Here is a 15,834-nt window from a genome sequence, read left to right on the forward strand (position 1 = left end):
TTTCCAAGATGTATATGTCAGCTCTCTTCTTGGTAACTTAGACCATAATCTTGTACAAGTTTCCTTTCTAATGGAATGCTCTTCCTTCAGTAACTCTTGGCTTTGCATCCTTGGTCATTGCAATGCTGCCAGTGGGATGCAAAACGAGTTCTGAAGGAAGGGCATTCCATTAGAAAGGAAACTTGTACAAGATTATGGTCTAAGTTACCAACAAGAAGAGAGTTGACATCTGCACTGCTTTGAAAGACCTCAATGCACATCATAGTGTGTATTGACTTCTTTCCTCATTCTGGAATTAAGGCTTTTACCCCCCCCCCCCCAATACCATTCTAAATTTCTGTATGCTATCTGAGTTTGGATAGAAGATAAGGACATACCTCCCTACACTGAAGCTCATTACAGTTGCAAAACAACCACCAACAAATAAGTCTTATTTTGAAAGTGCTAAATGCAGAAATGTATCTCCCATACAAATAATAGTTGTGCTTTCTAGTCTCTCACAAAAGTCATGGCTGCTCCTAATCTTGCTCTCTCAAATTGAGATGGCACCACAATATAATGTTACCTAAAAATCAAGTTGACATCCTAGCATTGTTCTTTTCCAAATCATGCACAGATGACTACATTCTATCACACCAGAAAGTGCATGCTTCTGGAGGCCAGCCCCCTCCCCCTTCCCCACTGTGGATTAGACTTCCCAGTTGATGGTACTGGCCCTTATCATTTTTCATTTGTTAATATTCTTTTCTTCCTATATTCTTGCACTACTTATCCTAAATCATTTTTACTCTAATATATTCCAGACTACCACTACTCAGATCCAATGTATTGCCACTATGTTTATCATGCTGTACAACCTGTGGATGTGTGTGAGAGAGAAAGAGAGATTCTGACTGCTTTGACCCTTGCTTCAGAAAGATTGGTGGTTCTCAATGTCCTTGCCAGAAGCAATCAGCTAGTGGGGCTTGCCTGCAAGGGTTAGTGGTGTTGCAGTAATGTCCTTCCCCATAGTTTGGGGTCAGGGTCAAGGCTTGTTGTTGTTGTGCCAGTATGGTACCTATATTGTGGGTAGCTCTGGCATTCCAATTCTGAGTGCAATCTGCTTGTTACATGGTATCCATGTGTAGCTTTCTGGGTGAGGAGCATTGGCACTGATTCCTACTTTCTTAGAGGCACTCAACATGCTCCAACCAAATTCAGAAACTGTTGACATCAGTAGATTGCAAAAATAGGAAGCAAGACATAACTCTACCATCATTTCTCATATTGCATTTAACTGGCAAACAACCATTTTAAAAATGTATCTAGATGGATTAGCAGATTTCCAAAATCCATAAAAAAAAAAAAAACTATATTCAGGAGATGTTCTCATTGGAACATCTTCCCAGAAACATCCATAACAGTTTCTCCATACATCAACTAGAAGAATACTGTTTACAGTAACCTCCCACAAAACTTTTAAACGTTTCAAGCAGTTAGAACATTTGCTCTGAATTACAAAATGCAGAGTGATAGCCATAAGAAGAATTCTCATATGTACAGATGATATCCTAATACTGACCAGGATTATAATCCTTCCATTTAACATCCCAAACATCCTCATTCCTAACTTCAAATTTTGTTGTTTTTTTCCTGCTTTCTCAAGATAGCTTAGGTTCTGTATTCAGAACTCTGCTTGCTTTTAAAAGTGTCATAAAATATGGTCATGCTCTGATTGCTTCATTGCATTGAGTGGCCCATAATTATCATTAATGTTATTATTAATACCATTCCATTCTTCAATGGAGTGTGGACAATCTATTCAGCTTCACTTTCTTATCACAAGTGCATCATATCAACTTTCCAAAAATATTTTCATTTTCTTTTGAACGTGTAATTTCTCATGTCCTAATGCTAACTGTGTATAAATTCCAAGTTTGTTGACCCTTTGAATTTGTTTTCATGTTTGGGATGATGTGTACTAAAAATCTTTGCCATTCTGAAGAAAAAAAAATTCAGAGAACAGAATTGTCCTTCTCTTGCGAATCCACTCTAATTGCTATCTCACAATGTTTCTGATCTGCCTTTTCTATAGGTACCTCTGTGGGCGCTATTCCACTGAGTTGACATCAGTCTTTTGTTCACTTTACTTGAGTCTGATAACACCCATTCACAGTTCAACTGCAAATTTATTAAGAAAACAAGTCCCTTTTCTCTGTGTGTGTGTGTGGGGGGGGTGTTATTTGGAACAGCATTCATCACTAATTGTTCCCTAAAGACTACAACCTCTATTTAAAAAGAACATCATCAGGTGTTTCTCTTAACCCCCCACACACAAAGTACTGTGCTGTGTGTTTCACAATCCTGATATGTGGGATTGATATACTGGGTGATTATAAAATAACGTCAAGTGTTCAGAGCCCTCTAGCGAGTAATGTATTGGACGAAAAACGCCAATATTCGGTAGACATACACAGTGGAACATGGGGATTCGATTTAATGAAAAAAATAGTACCGAAAGTCGCCAACAGGGGAAATTTTTGGCGCTGCCAAATTAATTTTAGTAGGTGTGACTAATGAATGACTAAATGGCAAATTAGAAACAGCATACATCAATTTCATGACGTTTATTGTTAATTACAAATGAGTAATTAACAATAATATGACCACCATTCTAATGTTCCAGAACTGCATACGGTGCACGACATTTTCCACAGTGGCTTGCAACATATTGGAATTGATTTGTCTCACGTGTAACATTATTCGATCTTTCAAAGTTGGAATATCCAGTACATGTCCTTGATACACGATGCTTTTAAGAAATCCCCACAGCCAAAAGTCACAAGCATTGAGATCAGGCAATCTCGGTGGCCATGGCGTGGGAAATGCATGACTAATGATTCTTCTGTCAGAGAAAAATGTTGCCGCAAAACACGCTGTACCTGAAGTCCGATGTGGGGTAGTGCATCATCCTGCATGAAGATGGTCGAATCGAGACATCCTCTTTGCTGCAGTTGTGGAACCACAAAGTTCTGTAGCATATTGGCATGCCTGTTAGCATTGACGGAACAGGTCACTGGTCCATTTTGGCGATTTTCCTCGTAAAAGTATGGACCGATTATAAAAGATGCCATAAATCCGCACCACGCTGTGACTTTGGGCGAGTGGATAGGCATCGGCAGACACACGTGCGGATATGTTGCAGCCCGAATCCCACAGTTGCATGTGTTAATATCACCGTTCAAATAAAAGTGCGCTTCATCACTCTATAAAATCTGCCACGGCCATGCATCATCCACTTCCATGTGCGCTAAGAATCTCAAAGATTAGTCGAATCGTGTGGTCGGACCACCAGGGCGCAATTCTTGAACATGACTGATTTTACAGGGGTAAAACTTCAACATCTGATGTAGTATTTTCCACACCGTTGTGTATGCGATATCCATTTGCCGGGCTATTGCTCGTCCACTGCTGGTACCTTGCACATTCGACATCTCCTGTTCCACAATAGCAGTTGCAACTTGTTCAACTTGTTGGTGATTGATTGGTTTGCATCCCCTGCCTACCTGCACTTCTAGAGTTCCAGTAGTTTCAAATCGCCGAATCAGTTTTCGTAAGTTTGTTATGCTAAGTGGTCCTTTTCGTAAATTTTTCATACATCGAAAATCATGAAGACAAGCACTGGCATTATTGTTCTGCTGATAATAGAGTTTGACTAACAAAACCTGCTCATGTAAGGTAAGAGGCATTGAAAAGCAGTTCGTCTGCAAATGATAAGAAATCTCACAGGCTTTCCTTTTATTGTTTGATCGCTCACAAGAAACGCGATAATGCAAATTAATGCATTTTACTCGGTAAACAGCGCCAAAATTTCCCCTGTTGGCGACTTTTGGTACCTTTTTTTTTGTTAAATCGAATCCCCATGTTCCACTGTGTACGTCTACCAAATATTGGTGTGTTTCGTCCAATACATTACTCGCTAGAGGGCTCTGAACACTTGACGTTATTTTATAATCACCCGGTATATTAAATATGTTTATCAACAATAATATTGATAAAATGAATTAATTTATCTTTGTTATATGTTGATTAGATGTTTAACCTCTAAATAAGTTGTATTTGGTTGGAATTTTATTCATTATATCTTAATTTGAATTTTCTAGGAGAAATTATTTGTGAACCACCTAACAACAATCTTAGCAAATTTGAAGGTACTTTACACTGGAAAGACAAAACATATTCCTTAGATAATGATAAAATGCTGTTGAGAGGTTGCATTTTGCGCAACACACGTTGGTGCTATGGAGTTGTAGTTTTTGCAGGGAGGGATACAAAACTGATGATGAATAGCGGAAAAACCATATTTAAGCGCACAAGTCTTGACAGGCTTCTTAATTTTTTGATCATTGGGGTAAGTTTGGTTTCATGTTATATATATTTAGCTTGAATTTTAAATGAATATTTTTTGTAAAGAAATGGTTACCTTCTGAAGGACATTATTTTGCCTAAAAGATAGGCAAACCTCTAATTATGAATTTTCAAGAAACATATTTATGAATGTTGCATGAAAAATTGCAACTCTCCAGTTGTTTAATGAACTGTCATAAAATGAACATTTTAGTTCATTTTATGATGGCTACAATGTGCAATGAAGAATGTTTAACCTGGTATTCCTTTCCCTTGGTATGCCACATTGAATTTCTTTAATTGCTGACCTTATTCTATACGTTAAGACTTCATGCATATTTCAAGGATAATAAAAAAAATAGAATATCATAGTATCGTTCAGGAGTATCCGAGTTGCGTTCAGATATACCATGTTTTTAGTTTTTTATTGAGTAGCTTTATATATTAATCAATCTTAATAAAAAGAAATATAGATAATTAAAATCATATTCTCTCTTCCCATTTCTCTGTTTACTGTAATATTGTTTTCTTTTAATACTCTGTTACAGAATTTAATGTAGTACTTTGATTAAATTCACTTTTCTCTGTCTCCACAAAGAAAATAAAGAATTAATGTTATGTAATTCATTTTTTAAATACACTAAAGTTAATCTATTTTAACAACAGTATGTTGTAATGCATTACTAATTTCTGCAACTTTTAGAATGGTGGTGAAGATGAACAAGCGGTTTGAAGCTGGCATGTATGTGCACAGAAAGAGAGAGTGGAGAGACAAAAAACATGGCCGTGTAACGTGTGATTACAGGGAGTCACAGTTGAAAGAAGAAAGTTTTAGGAACATATTCAGAAACCAATATCTGAAAGTATTTAATTTCTTGGGGTGCTTAAGGGTCAAAGCTGTATGACTGAGAGGAGACCTCCACATAGCCTTTAAAGGAATGCGGAGAACCGACCAGGGCTTCTGACCTAATGTCCAATCCTCATCTTCTCATGGTGCACCCTGTTGGGTATCTACCTGGATACCGAACGAACGAGGAAGGGCTCGCAATTTGGGATTGAGCCGACGAAATTGTAATTCTTATTGGCTTAAACCAAATTACAAAATGATGGTACAACATGACAAAATTTTATGCCGGCTGGGGCGTTGCCCTGTTAAACAAGGCCCCCGTTGTTTTCACCAGGGAACCAGAGTGAACAGTGAAAAGTCAGCTACTGGAACAAATCTGAAAAAAACACCCCAACTCAACATCACCAGAGTTAAAGATTGGTACTATCAACATAAGAAGCCTAAATGGCAAAGAAATGGAGCTAGCTGAGGAATTAGATGAGTACCAGATCAACATAATAGGGGTGACTGAAACAAAAAAGACAAAAACTGGTGAGATCTTTCTGAGCAATAAATACAAAATGTTATATTCAGGCAATGACAATCAAGGAAAAGAAGGAGTAGTCATTGTATTCAAACTAAATACGAGGCTAATCTTCTTAAATGGCAGGCAGTCTCAAGTAGAGTAATGTGGGCAAATATTAGAATGGGGAACTGGACAATGAGACTTATTTGTGCCTATGGTCCCACAGAAGGTTCTACTAAGGTAGAAGTGGAGGAATTTTTTGAGGCTTTAGAAAAAGCAACTGACACAATGAAAAAAGAAAAGTTGGTCCTTGTTGGGGATCTAAATAGCAGAGGTGGAAATGATTGTCAGACATACAAAACTATTTTGGGAAAATTTGGAGAAAAGAGCAAAGTTAATAATAATGGCAAATATTTGTTGGATTTCTGCTCAGGACATGGACTGTTTATTACTAACACCATGTTCCAACATAAAAATGTGCACAAAATCCACATGGAGAGAAGAGGCAAGAAATAAGAAAAGTCTCATTGATTATACTATTGTTGATAGTGATGTTTTCTCCCTGGTGCAGGACACTAGAGTGTACAGAGAATTTGAAATTCGAAGTGATCACTATTTAGTCTTGAGCAGGATAAAATTGAATTTCATATTGAAAAGAATAACATGTAAGAAAGTTTTAAAGCGAATAAAAGTTGAGCAGCTCTGAGATGTGAACTGTAGACTAAAATACACAAAGATTATTGAAGAAAAAATGAAAGAGTTTGAGAACAGGAATCAAACTTTAGAGATTCATTGGCAAGCCTTGAAGAAAACCTTGAATGATTCAGCCAGAGAGGCATGTGGTGAGGTTATATGCAAAGATAGAAAAATCAGAACTCCATGGTGAACACAGGAAGTTAAAGAGGGAGAAAGCATATCAAAAGTTCCTGGCAAATAAGTCAGCTTGTGCTCTTCGAGAATACAGAGACAAATGTAAGAATGCTCAACACTGTGTAAAACTAGCTAAACAAAAGTCATTGTAGGACTTTGGCAAGAACATTGAAAATAAATATCAAGAAGGTGGCAAAATATTTTGGAGGTTGTTGAAGAAGCTTAGAAATGGAGAAAGAGTACTGTAAAAGGAGTTAGAGATGATAAAGATGACATGAAAACGGGAGAAAAAGATATCCTTAAAGTATGGAGTAATTACTTCGAGAAATTGCAAAATGAAACAAGCAGTGATGACAGCACAGTGATAAAAAACACTGACCAGGCATGCAGTCAGGAATACATATCCATACTTGAAGTAGAAAAAGCCATCAAAGGCTTGAAATGTGGAAAGGCAGCAGGAGTAGATGATATCCGACCAGAAATGCTAAAGTATGGTGGTATAAAAGTCTTCCAGTGGCTGCTGCATAGTTCAGAAGGCCTGGAGAGAGAGGGACGAATTCCCAATGATTGGAGTAGTGCTCTCATGGTATCCGTATATAAAAAGGGAAATAAAACTGAATGTGAGAATTACAGAGGTATTTCCCTACTGAGTGTTTCTGGTAAGATATATGTAAGTATACTTGAGAAACGGTTGAGAAGAATTGTGGAAGAAAAGCTTGGTGAAGAACAAGCTGGATTCAGGCCAAATAGAGGCTGTCAGGATCAGATCTTCACTTTATGAGAAATAGTGGAGAAATCATGGGAATATAACAAAGATCTCTATTTGAGTTTTGTAGATCTGGAAAAGGCATATGATAAGTTGCCAAGAGAGAAGCTATTCAATACGCTACAGTTATATGGTGTCAATTGGGGCATTATATCAAATAATACTTAGTCTTTATTTGAGTTGTAAGTCAGCTGTTAGAATTGAAGGACGTACAGGAAGATGGTTTAATGTTAAATCTGGTGTGAGACAAGGATGTACATTATCCCCTCTGTTATTCATTATCTATATGGATCACATTATAAAGGAAAGTGGTATTAAACATGATATCGAAATTGGAGATGTTAATGTTGACCCTTTGCTTTATGCGAACGATGTTATACTTATCAATAAATCTGCCAAGAGTCTGCAAGATTCCTTGATTAAATTGAATAGCTGTTGTAATAGATATGGTATGAAGGTCAGCAATAAAATGACAAAGACAATGAAAATAGGCAGAATTGTTGATAATATCAACTGCATTGTGAATGGAGAACCTGTGGAACAAGTAAAACATTTCAGCTACTTGGGAATGATTTTTAGTGAAGATGGTAAATTAAATATGGAATTAGACAATAGAATCAACAAAGCTGATCAAATGAATAAATTCATATGGAATAAGAGAGAAATTAGTCAGAACACTAAATTAGCTGTATACAAGACGGTGTTCAAACTAGTTTTAACTTATGGATATGAGAGCTGGGTCAGAAGTAAAACACTTGACTAAAGACTAGAGACTGCAGATATGAGAGTCCTGAGAAAGATTACAGACGTGAACTGATGGCATCAATGGCAATATCATATTATAAATAAGGATATTAAGAAAGAACTCGACATTGTCTGTATCCAGGAATACGTTAGCAGAGCTAATCTCAGGTGGTATGGTCATTTAAACAGTAATGGCGAGGGAAGATTGGAAAAAGAAGTGTTCTCTGCCAGGTTGGCAGGAAAATGACCCAGAGGAAGACCAAGATATAGGTGGATTGGTACGGTACACTGTGCCTTAAGAGACAGAAATATAAGATCTGATAATATTGGAGTCTTGACAAGTAACAGACTGATCTGGAAGAAAATTATAGATAGGAAGTTAGTAATGATGTAAATTTTTCATGTAGTACTATCATATCCTGTACACCCCTTCAGGGTATATGGCAGGAATTTGATGATGATTTAATTTCTTTCAAATAGTATGTGACCACCAGAAAATAATCTAGAAGAGGACCTCGAATATTGTTTTTGTTATGGTTGGGTAATGTGTTATTACAGGATCATTTTGACAGAAGAAAGGGTTATAGGAACATTCAAAGCCCAATGGATTTATCTGAAAGTATTTATTTCTTTCAAATGGTGTATGACTGTCAGAAGATAATCTTAGGTCTTGCATTTAGTTTTTGTTGTAAGGAATAACAGTAACTAAACTTTGCAGAAAAGCAACTTCCAACATAGGTATGTCTACTTTTTTTGTTTATTATAACCCTGCATTTGTTCTTATCAACAGATATAATGAAGATGGAACATTTTATCTCAAGCAGAAAGTTTGTTTCTTAACAGTGTTCCTTGTGATTTGTGTGTAGTATGGAATACTGAAGACAAGAAGAAAGCTATTATTCAGTTAAGGATATGAACTGAATACATGTGACGATTGTGTTTAGAGAACTAGAGGGCAAACAGCTTATTGTAATGTATATTCTCTTCATGTTTAACTTTCTGGTGTGCTGTAAATATTCTTGAAGATAATTTGTAGTCAACTTACAGAGTGTTCCTTATTTTGTAAATAGTGTTAAAGCTAGAGTGAAAAAAATTCCTTTTTTGGAACTTATCGTATTAAAATGCAATAGTTGTTTAATCCCAGAGAGTATTGCTAAAGCAATTTTTCTTTTTTGGTTTGTTTTTGAATTTTTTTTTAAATTCCTGAATTTAAATTTCAAATAGATGAATGTGAGAAAGTGTATTCTCTTACAGTATACAAACTAAACTAAAGTTAACTATACAAACATAATTATTTTAATCATTTAATTAAATATTGCTTGTTTTGTATTACAGTTTCTCTTGTTTTATTTTAGAGATAAAGATAAGAGAATCCAATAAGAGTTTTAATTATTTGGGAAAACTAGTATTGTTTTCAAGGTCCCTGAATAATTGGAAAGAAACCAATGATACTTAAATGATACTCATGATATGAATATAACCTATGTCATTTTTTAGTAGACACAGTAAAATAAACACCGATCAGTCAATATTTTAACAAAATGGATTGCTGATCTGACGTTCATTTTAACAATATAATATTTTAATTGTTTTACAGTTGTATTTTTGTATTACCCTTATAATGGAAACAAATGAAGATATGATTGTGGAAGTGGTAAAAAAAAGTAGAGAAAATTATTTTAATGGAAACTTTACTGGACATAATTAAGCAATCTGAAAATGACTCAGCTATTCAGAATCTAAAGAGAAAAATTCAGCATTTGGTTTTTCTACACTGCAAAAATAAAATTGGCCTGCTACAAACAAATGTGCAAAGGAATGGGGAGAAAAAGTTCTTTTCAAAGTATGCATTTTTACACTAAATTTTATTATATAAATATGTAATTCATGTTTGTATTTAATATGAAAATAGTAATTCTATGTAAGTCACGTACAAACATTTATTACGTAAATATACAACATTTCTTTCATTGAATTAATTGGAATAAATTATTTTCAACATGTATTATCTCTAATACATGAGTGAATACCAAAAGAAGAAAAGAGAAAAAAAAGTTGCCAAAATTCAAGGTGGAGAGATGATTTACAAAAGTTTAACATGAGATGGACATTGCCTAAAGACAGAAAGGACTGGAAAGTTAAGGAGGCCTATATCCATCAGTGGGTGGAAAGAGGCTAAAGGAGAAGAATTATTTTTGTATTATTTATTTTTATCATTCTTGTATTAAGGTAATTTATTTTGGAAACATGCTAACAAATTAATCGATATATCTTATGAAAAAATTCAATTCAACTTATGAATATTTACCTTACAAACACATTTCCAAGAACACATTGTTTGCAAGTTGTGATTTTCCTGTGTTGAATATAGTACTTACTCTATATTAAAAGATACAAATATACTTAAGTGAATGAAATTAGAATTTTATTTATAAAATCTTAAATTTATTACTAAAATTATTTTGAAATCTAATACAAGGATTTGTGATGTTTGATGTGAAAACAATGTTTGACTTTATACTGCCAGTATGTAAAGGCCCATGATCTCATTTTGAATCTAAATTTATGATCAAATTTAGGCTTACTAAACAAATTCCAATCCAATCCTTTGGTCTCCCTGCCATCCTCTATAATTAGGTTACTAGCTTTCTCTCTTTGGTCATTCTCTGCAACTTATGGCAGATGGCTTCCTCTCTTCAAGCTTTACCACCAATGCTGGAGTGCCTCGAGGCTGTCCTATCACTTACTGTTTCTCCTGTACATAAATAACCTACTCACAATCACCATTAATTGTATCCACAGATTTGCAAACACCCTCCACTCATTCTATCATCATCAATTTCCTGAAATGTACCCTCAAGGAGTGTACAGGATATTATGATAGTATTACATGAAAAACTTACATCATTACTAACTTCTTATCAACTAACTTCAATATCTGTAAAGACATGATACACATGTAAAGACCTTTACAGATTTTGGATTCCAGGCCATGTGGCCAAATAGAGAACACATCATCCACAGCATAACCAATAGTGGATTTATGTGGGGCAGAGTTTAAAACTTTTTTTTCTTCAAAGGTCTCCATAAAGAAGTTGGCTGGGGGGGGGGGGAGTAGAGAACTCATGCAGCCCTCTCTTTGTAGAATTTTCCTTGCCAAACGAAAGAGCCTGAGTTCATGATGAACTGAAATAAGGCTGAGATTTGGGAGGAAATATGGCTTGGATAAGGTATCTTTGATGAGGTGAATAAGGCAGAGACATCAAACTGACCATTATGTCTGTGTGTTGGAGTGTGAGGTTTTCTATACTGGCTTTAAAGTGGGCTGAGTTATGTGTGGAGGTGTGTCGACAGTATATTGTGTGAGCACTTTGGCTAAATGTTTTGCTAATTTGTATGTGGGTGAATCAATGCCATCCACAATGAGACATAATGGCACATTCTGTGTATGGATTTTTGGTAATCCGTATGTTTGGGGGAGAGTCTATAGTTATAAGGTTTTAGTCCGTAACCTCCACAGGCCAAGAGCTAATCTTTTTAAAGAGCCTAAGCAGTGAGTGTTCAGATTTCTGTTTTGGTGTGAGCATAGTCTATTGGGATGTAGGTAGAACGATCTAGAAGAAAAGAGGCAAGCTTACCTGAGTAATCTGATTGGTTTAAAACCACTGTGGCATTTCCCTTTATCAGCATTGGTAATTATTATTCTGTCAATGCTTTTGATCTTTTGCACAATTTCAAATTCTTTTCTTGATACATTGCTTTTTGGTGGTTTGGTTTGGGTGAGAACACTGGCTATATCCAGTCTGATGTTGTTGGTAATATGGTTGGGAAGGCTGCGGATATCTTGTTCTTCTTGTATCATTTCCTCTGCAGGAATTTTCTTAGGAATGTATGCAAAGTTATGGTCACTTGTGAGTGTGCTAGTTGCTTCAGGGACAGAAGATAGGTTTATTACTGTGTTGGGAGGTAGTTGAGTTTGGAAGCAGAGTTTTTTTCTACACATTTCAAATTTCTTAATGTGTCAACATTGTATTCTTTAAAATTCTCTGTCTGCTGAAATGTTCGAAATGTTGGAAAGGACTGTCCAGATTTGGGAAACATATATTTTAAGGTTGTCAGTCCAATGGCCAAGACAACCTATTTAGCCCATGAAGTGGTACCGTTTAGGACTCTAAGCTAGACTTCTGTTGCCATTTATCTAGCTTCATTTGCTCAGTGCTAGCCCCTACGTGCATATACCATTGTTTTTAGTATTCTCTGTTTACAGAAAACCTACACATACATGAGATGCATTCACCAGCAGTCACCTTCTCCCCTCCCAACAATATGGGATTATAAAAACCCTATATAACAGGGCAAAATCACTTCGGACAACATTGTCCTAACGACTAAACTTGACTATATCCTTAACATTTTCTGCCAATGGCTACAACCATCCAAAAAATTCAAAAAATATTAAAACCATGTAACTGCAATCCCCCCCCCCTCAAAGCAGAGATTACTCAAAATCTCGTCATTCCATATATATGGACACACATCTGAAAAATTAACAAAAATTCTAAAGAAATGTTACCTTACAACCAGTTATAGCATCTCTTATCTGGTCCATCAAAGACCTGCCACATCCCCTAAACCTACCAGGAGTATACTAGGTCCTTTGCAGTTGCAAACTGTCCTATGGCCAAACACGAAGGCTACATCTAGTTCCACCAATATAGCCACTCAGAACTTGCTGACCATGCTTTGGACACCCACTACAGGATAGGCTGGAAGAAGGCCACTCTATTACACCACAGCAAATACAAGTATGAAAGACTATTCATCAAATCTGCCTCAGCTCTGAAGAACTTTCCAAATTGCAACAAATTTGGGAAGCATGCATTTTAAGATTGTAAGCCCAATAGATGACCCAATATAGCCCATGTTGGGAGCACTGTTTAGGATTCTAAGCCTGACTTTTGTTGCTTTTATACAGCCTCATTTGCTCAGTGTTAGTGCCTGCATACACAATTGTTTTTTTTTTTTTTTTTGTAATCCTTGATGATGGCAATGTAACATTGCCAAAATATAGGAAAGTATTGATTAAAATTTTTTAATATAATTCTAGTATACTTTGTCATTTTCTGAAAAATTAAAAGTATTGCTGTTGGGATCTCCTCTGAAAGGAGCAAGAAATTAACATTTAAAGCATAGCAGTTGTCAGAATAAACATAACTTAAGATGCAGGCAGCATGGTGCTAATCATTGAGAGGGGATCTGCAAAGTATATTTACTGTATTTGCCGATGTATAAGACGCACCCCCTTTTTTGTACACTTTTTTTAGGAAAAAAACTTTATCACTGAATATTATAATGAATTTACAGTATTTCAAATATAAAGTAATAAGTAGGTCTACTTTCAACAAATTTCTAATCTAACTAGAAAAGAAACCACCTTTTAATCTTCTTCATCAAAACTCAGAAATTTATCTTTAGAGCTAAATGAAGAGACACTTGAAACCTCTTCTGAATCCTCATGCAACAAATTGTCCTCTGTACCATCCAGTGCATTACTAATGCCACACTTCTTAAATGATTTAGCCACTGTCTCAGTTTTCACAGCATCCTATGAAGCTTTGATCCACTCATAAACTTGTGAAATGCTAGGCTTCTTCCTGATGGTGTAACCTCAAAATCTGAAGGCTACATCCAGTTGTTCCACTTCTCCTTCATAAATAGTTTATTAATACAGACATCTAAATGTTGAAGCTGACTAGTTAGACCTTCTGGAATTACAGCTAAATGAGTTTTCAATTCCTTGAGTTTATTTTTAACATCTTCTGTTCTGTGAGAACGAAACTGATCCCATACTAGCAGGGCATACTTCTTCAACAGTCTGGCAGAGTGCCTAGACCAAATTTTTTCTATCCATAACTTCATTCCTCCTCCATCCATCCAGCCTTTTGATCCACTGAACTCTACGTAACTGGAATGCTCTCACACACCGCAAGGAAGCAAGAAAGAAATCGCGTGACTCGGAACAAAGAAAATGTCCAGAAATGAAAGTAATAAAAAAACTGAGTATTGGCATATAAGACACATCCTGTTTTTCAGACCTATTTTCAAAGAAAAGAAGCGAGTCTTATACGCCGGCAAATACAGTAATTAACAGGGCCGTGAGAAATTCTACCAAAAAATAAATACTCTGAAAGTAAAAACAATGATAATCACAGAAAAAGTAATAAATAAAAATCTAAATGAGTTTAAATGCCCACTCTGTTTTGAACAATTAGATATATATAAATGCAAGAAAGACTGATCACATTCTGAGAAAATGTGAATAAGGAGTAAAAAAAAAAAAAAAGTAGTGCAGATAGCCAAAGTTTCTTAATATGAAATGCATATTAAGAGAAACAAAAAGTCAATATAAATGCAAGATTGCTACTGATATGTATACCTCAGAAACATGGACTATTTGGAAAGTCATTGTAAAAAAATGAGTGGCTCTGGGGAGATGTAGTTACTAAGAAGAATGATGTGCATTATCTGGATAGAAAAAGATCACAGACAAGTAGTACTTGAAAGAGCAAACCAAAACAGAAGCTTACTAAATGAGATCATGAAAAAAATGAATTTCTTCAATATAACTTGAAGGACTGACCAGTGTGATCATCACAAGAAAACTACAAAGAAAAAGAGAAATAAGCTGACAAAGATATCTCTATATGAAGGACATAGATCACTGGGAAAAAAGTATCGTCCAAATATTTTAGCAATCTGCAACATAAAAAATGCAGAGCATGGTAACCAGCCTTCAGATTGGAGATGGTATCTGAATAAATGATTGTTTTTTTTTAAAGCACAATGACTGTTTTTTAACAGAAGAATTGAAATTAAATATGGATTATTTAATAAGTGAATAAATGTGTATTTTAAAAAAATATATACACACCATCATCATCATCACATTTCTGTACCCGCTCGACCTAAGGACTGGATTTCTTAGGTAACCAATTCATTGTGTAAATGGATGGATTGGAGATTATTTCAGATTTAGTTTCTCCGTGTTTGGTTGTAATATCACTAATAAAAAGGAAAAGATAATTATAAACTCCAGGAAAGAATATAATTTTTATTTTTCATAATTTAAAATAAAAGTAATTGTATGTATATTAATAAAAAAAAGGTTGTATTTTTGGTGTAAATATTAATAATTTCTAAATAATTTATGCATTATAAATATTAAGCCTCAATTATCTAAAGAAGTGAAGTCAGAAATAATTATGCTTTATTATTATTTTATTTGATAAATGATAAAATTGAAAATTTTATTCAGAGGTTGTTTTCTTGAAATTTTATTTTTTATTTTTTTATATTTTAAAGGACTTAAGTTTCATTTAACATTTTTTATTTTCCAGATTGTGTTTTTCTTGTTTAGTATGTGCCTCTTTTGTACTATTGCATGTGGTATATGGGAGACATATACTGGTCAACATTTTCGTGATTACCTTCCTTGGGATTCCCTAGTGCCACGTGGAAACAGTGAGAAGGGTGCCACAGTCATAGCACTACTTATATTTTTTTCATATGCAATTGTCCTGAACACTGTGGTACCCATATCCTTATATGTAAGGTAAGCTTTCAGTAATTGCTGCTTTGCATTCCAAACCAAGTTTACATCACTTAAATATACAGTGGATATTCTTCTTAACTCTTAAACACCTCTCCAGTTAACTG

General features: G+C 35.1%; 1 protein-coding gene across 3 annotated transcripts in view; it reads left to right on the forward strand.

The window, feature by feature from the left end:
• Nucleotides 1-15,834, forward strand: part of LOC150105831 (phospholipid-transporting ATPase ID-like) — a 311,509-nt gene that overhangs the window by 134,230 nt on the left and 161,445 nt on the right. For all 3 annotated transcript variants that reach the window (XM_090394368.1, XM_090394369.1, XM_090394370.1), the window contains 2 exons: nucleotides 4,143-4,390; nucleotides 15,516-15,730. In XM_090394368.1, the coding sequence (XP_090250494.1) occupies nucleotides 4,143-4,390; nucleotides 15,516-15,730 (463 nt within the window). The remainder of the gene's footprint in view (nucleotides 1-4,142; nucleotides 4,391-15,515; nucleotides 15,731-15,834) is intronic.

This window comes from Typopeltis vanoorti, chromosome 6 (assembly GCF_054136105.1).
Source record: "Typopeltis vanoorti isolate ZY-2024b chromosome 6, IOZ_Tvanoo_1.0, whole genome shotgun sequence".
Classification (NCBI taxonomy): Eukaryota; Metazoa; Arthropoda; class Arachnida; order Uropygi; family Thelyphonidae; genus Typopeltis; species Typopeltis vanoorti.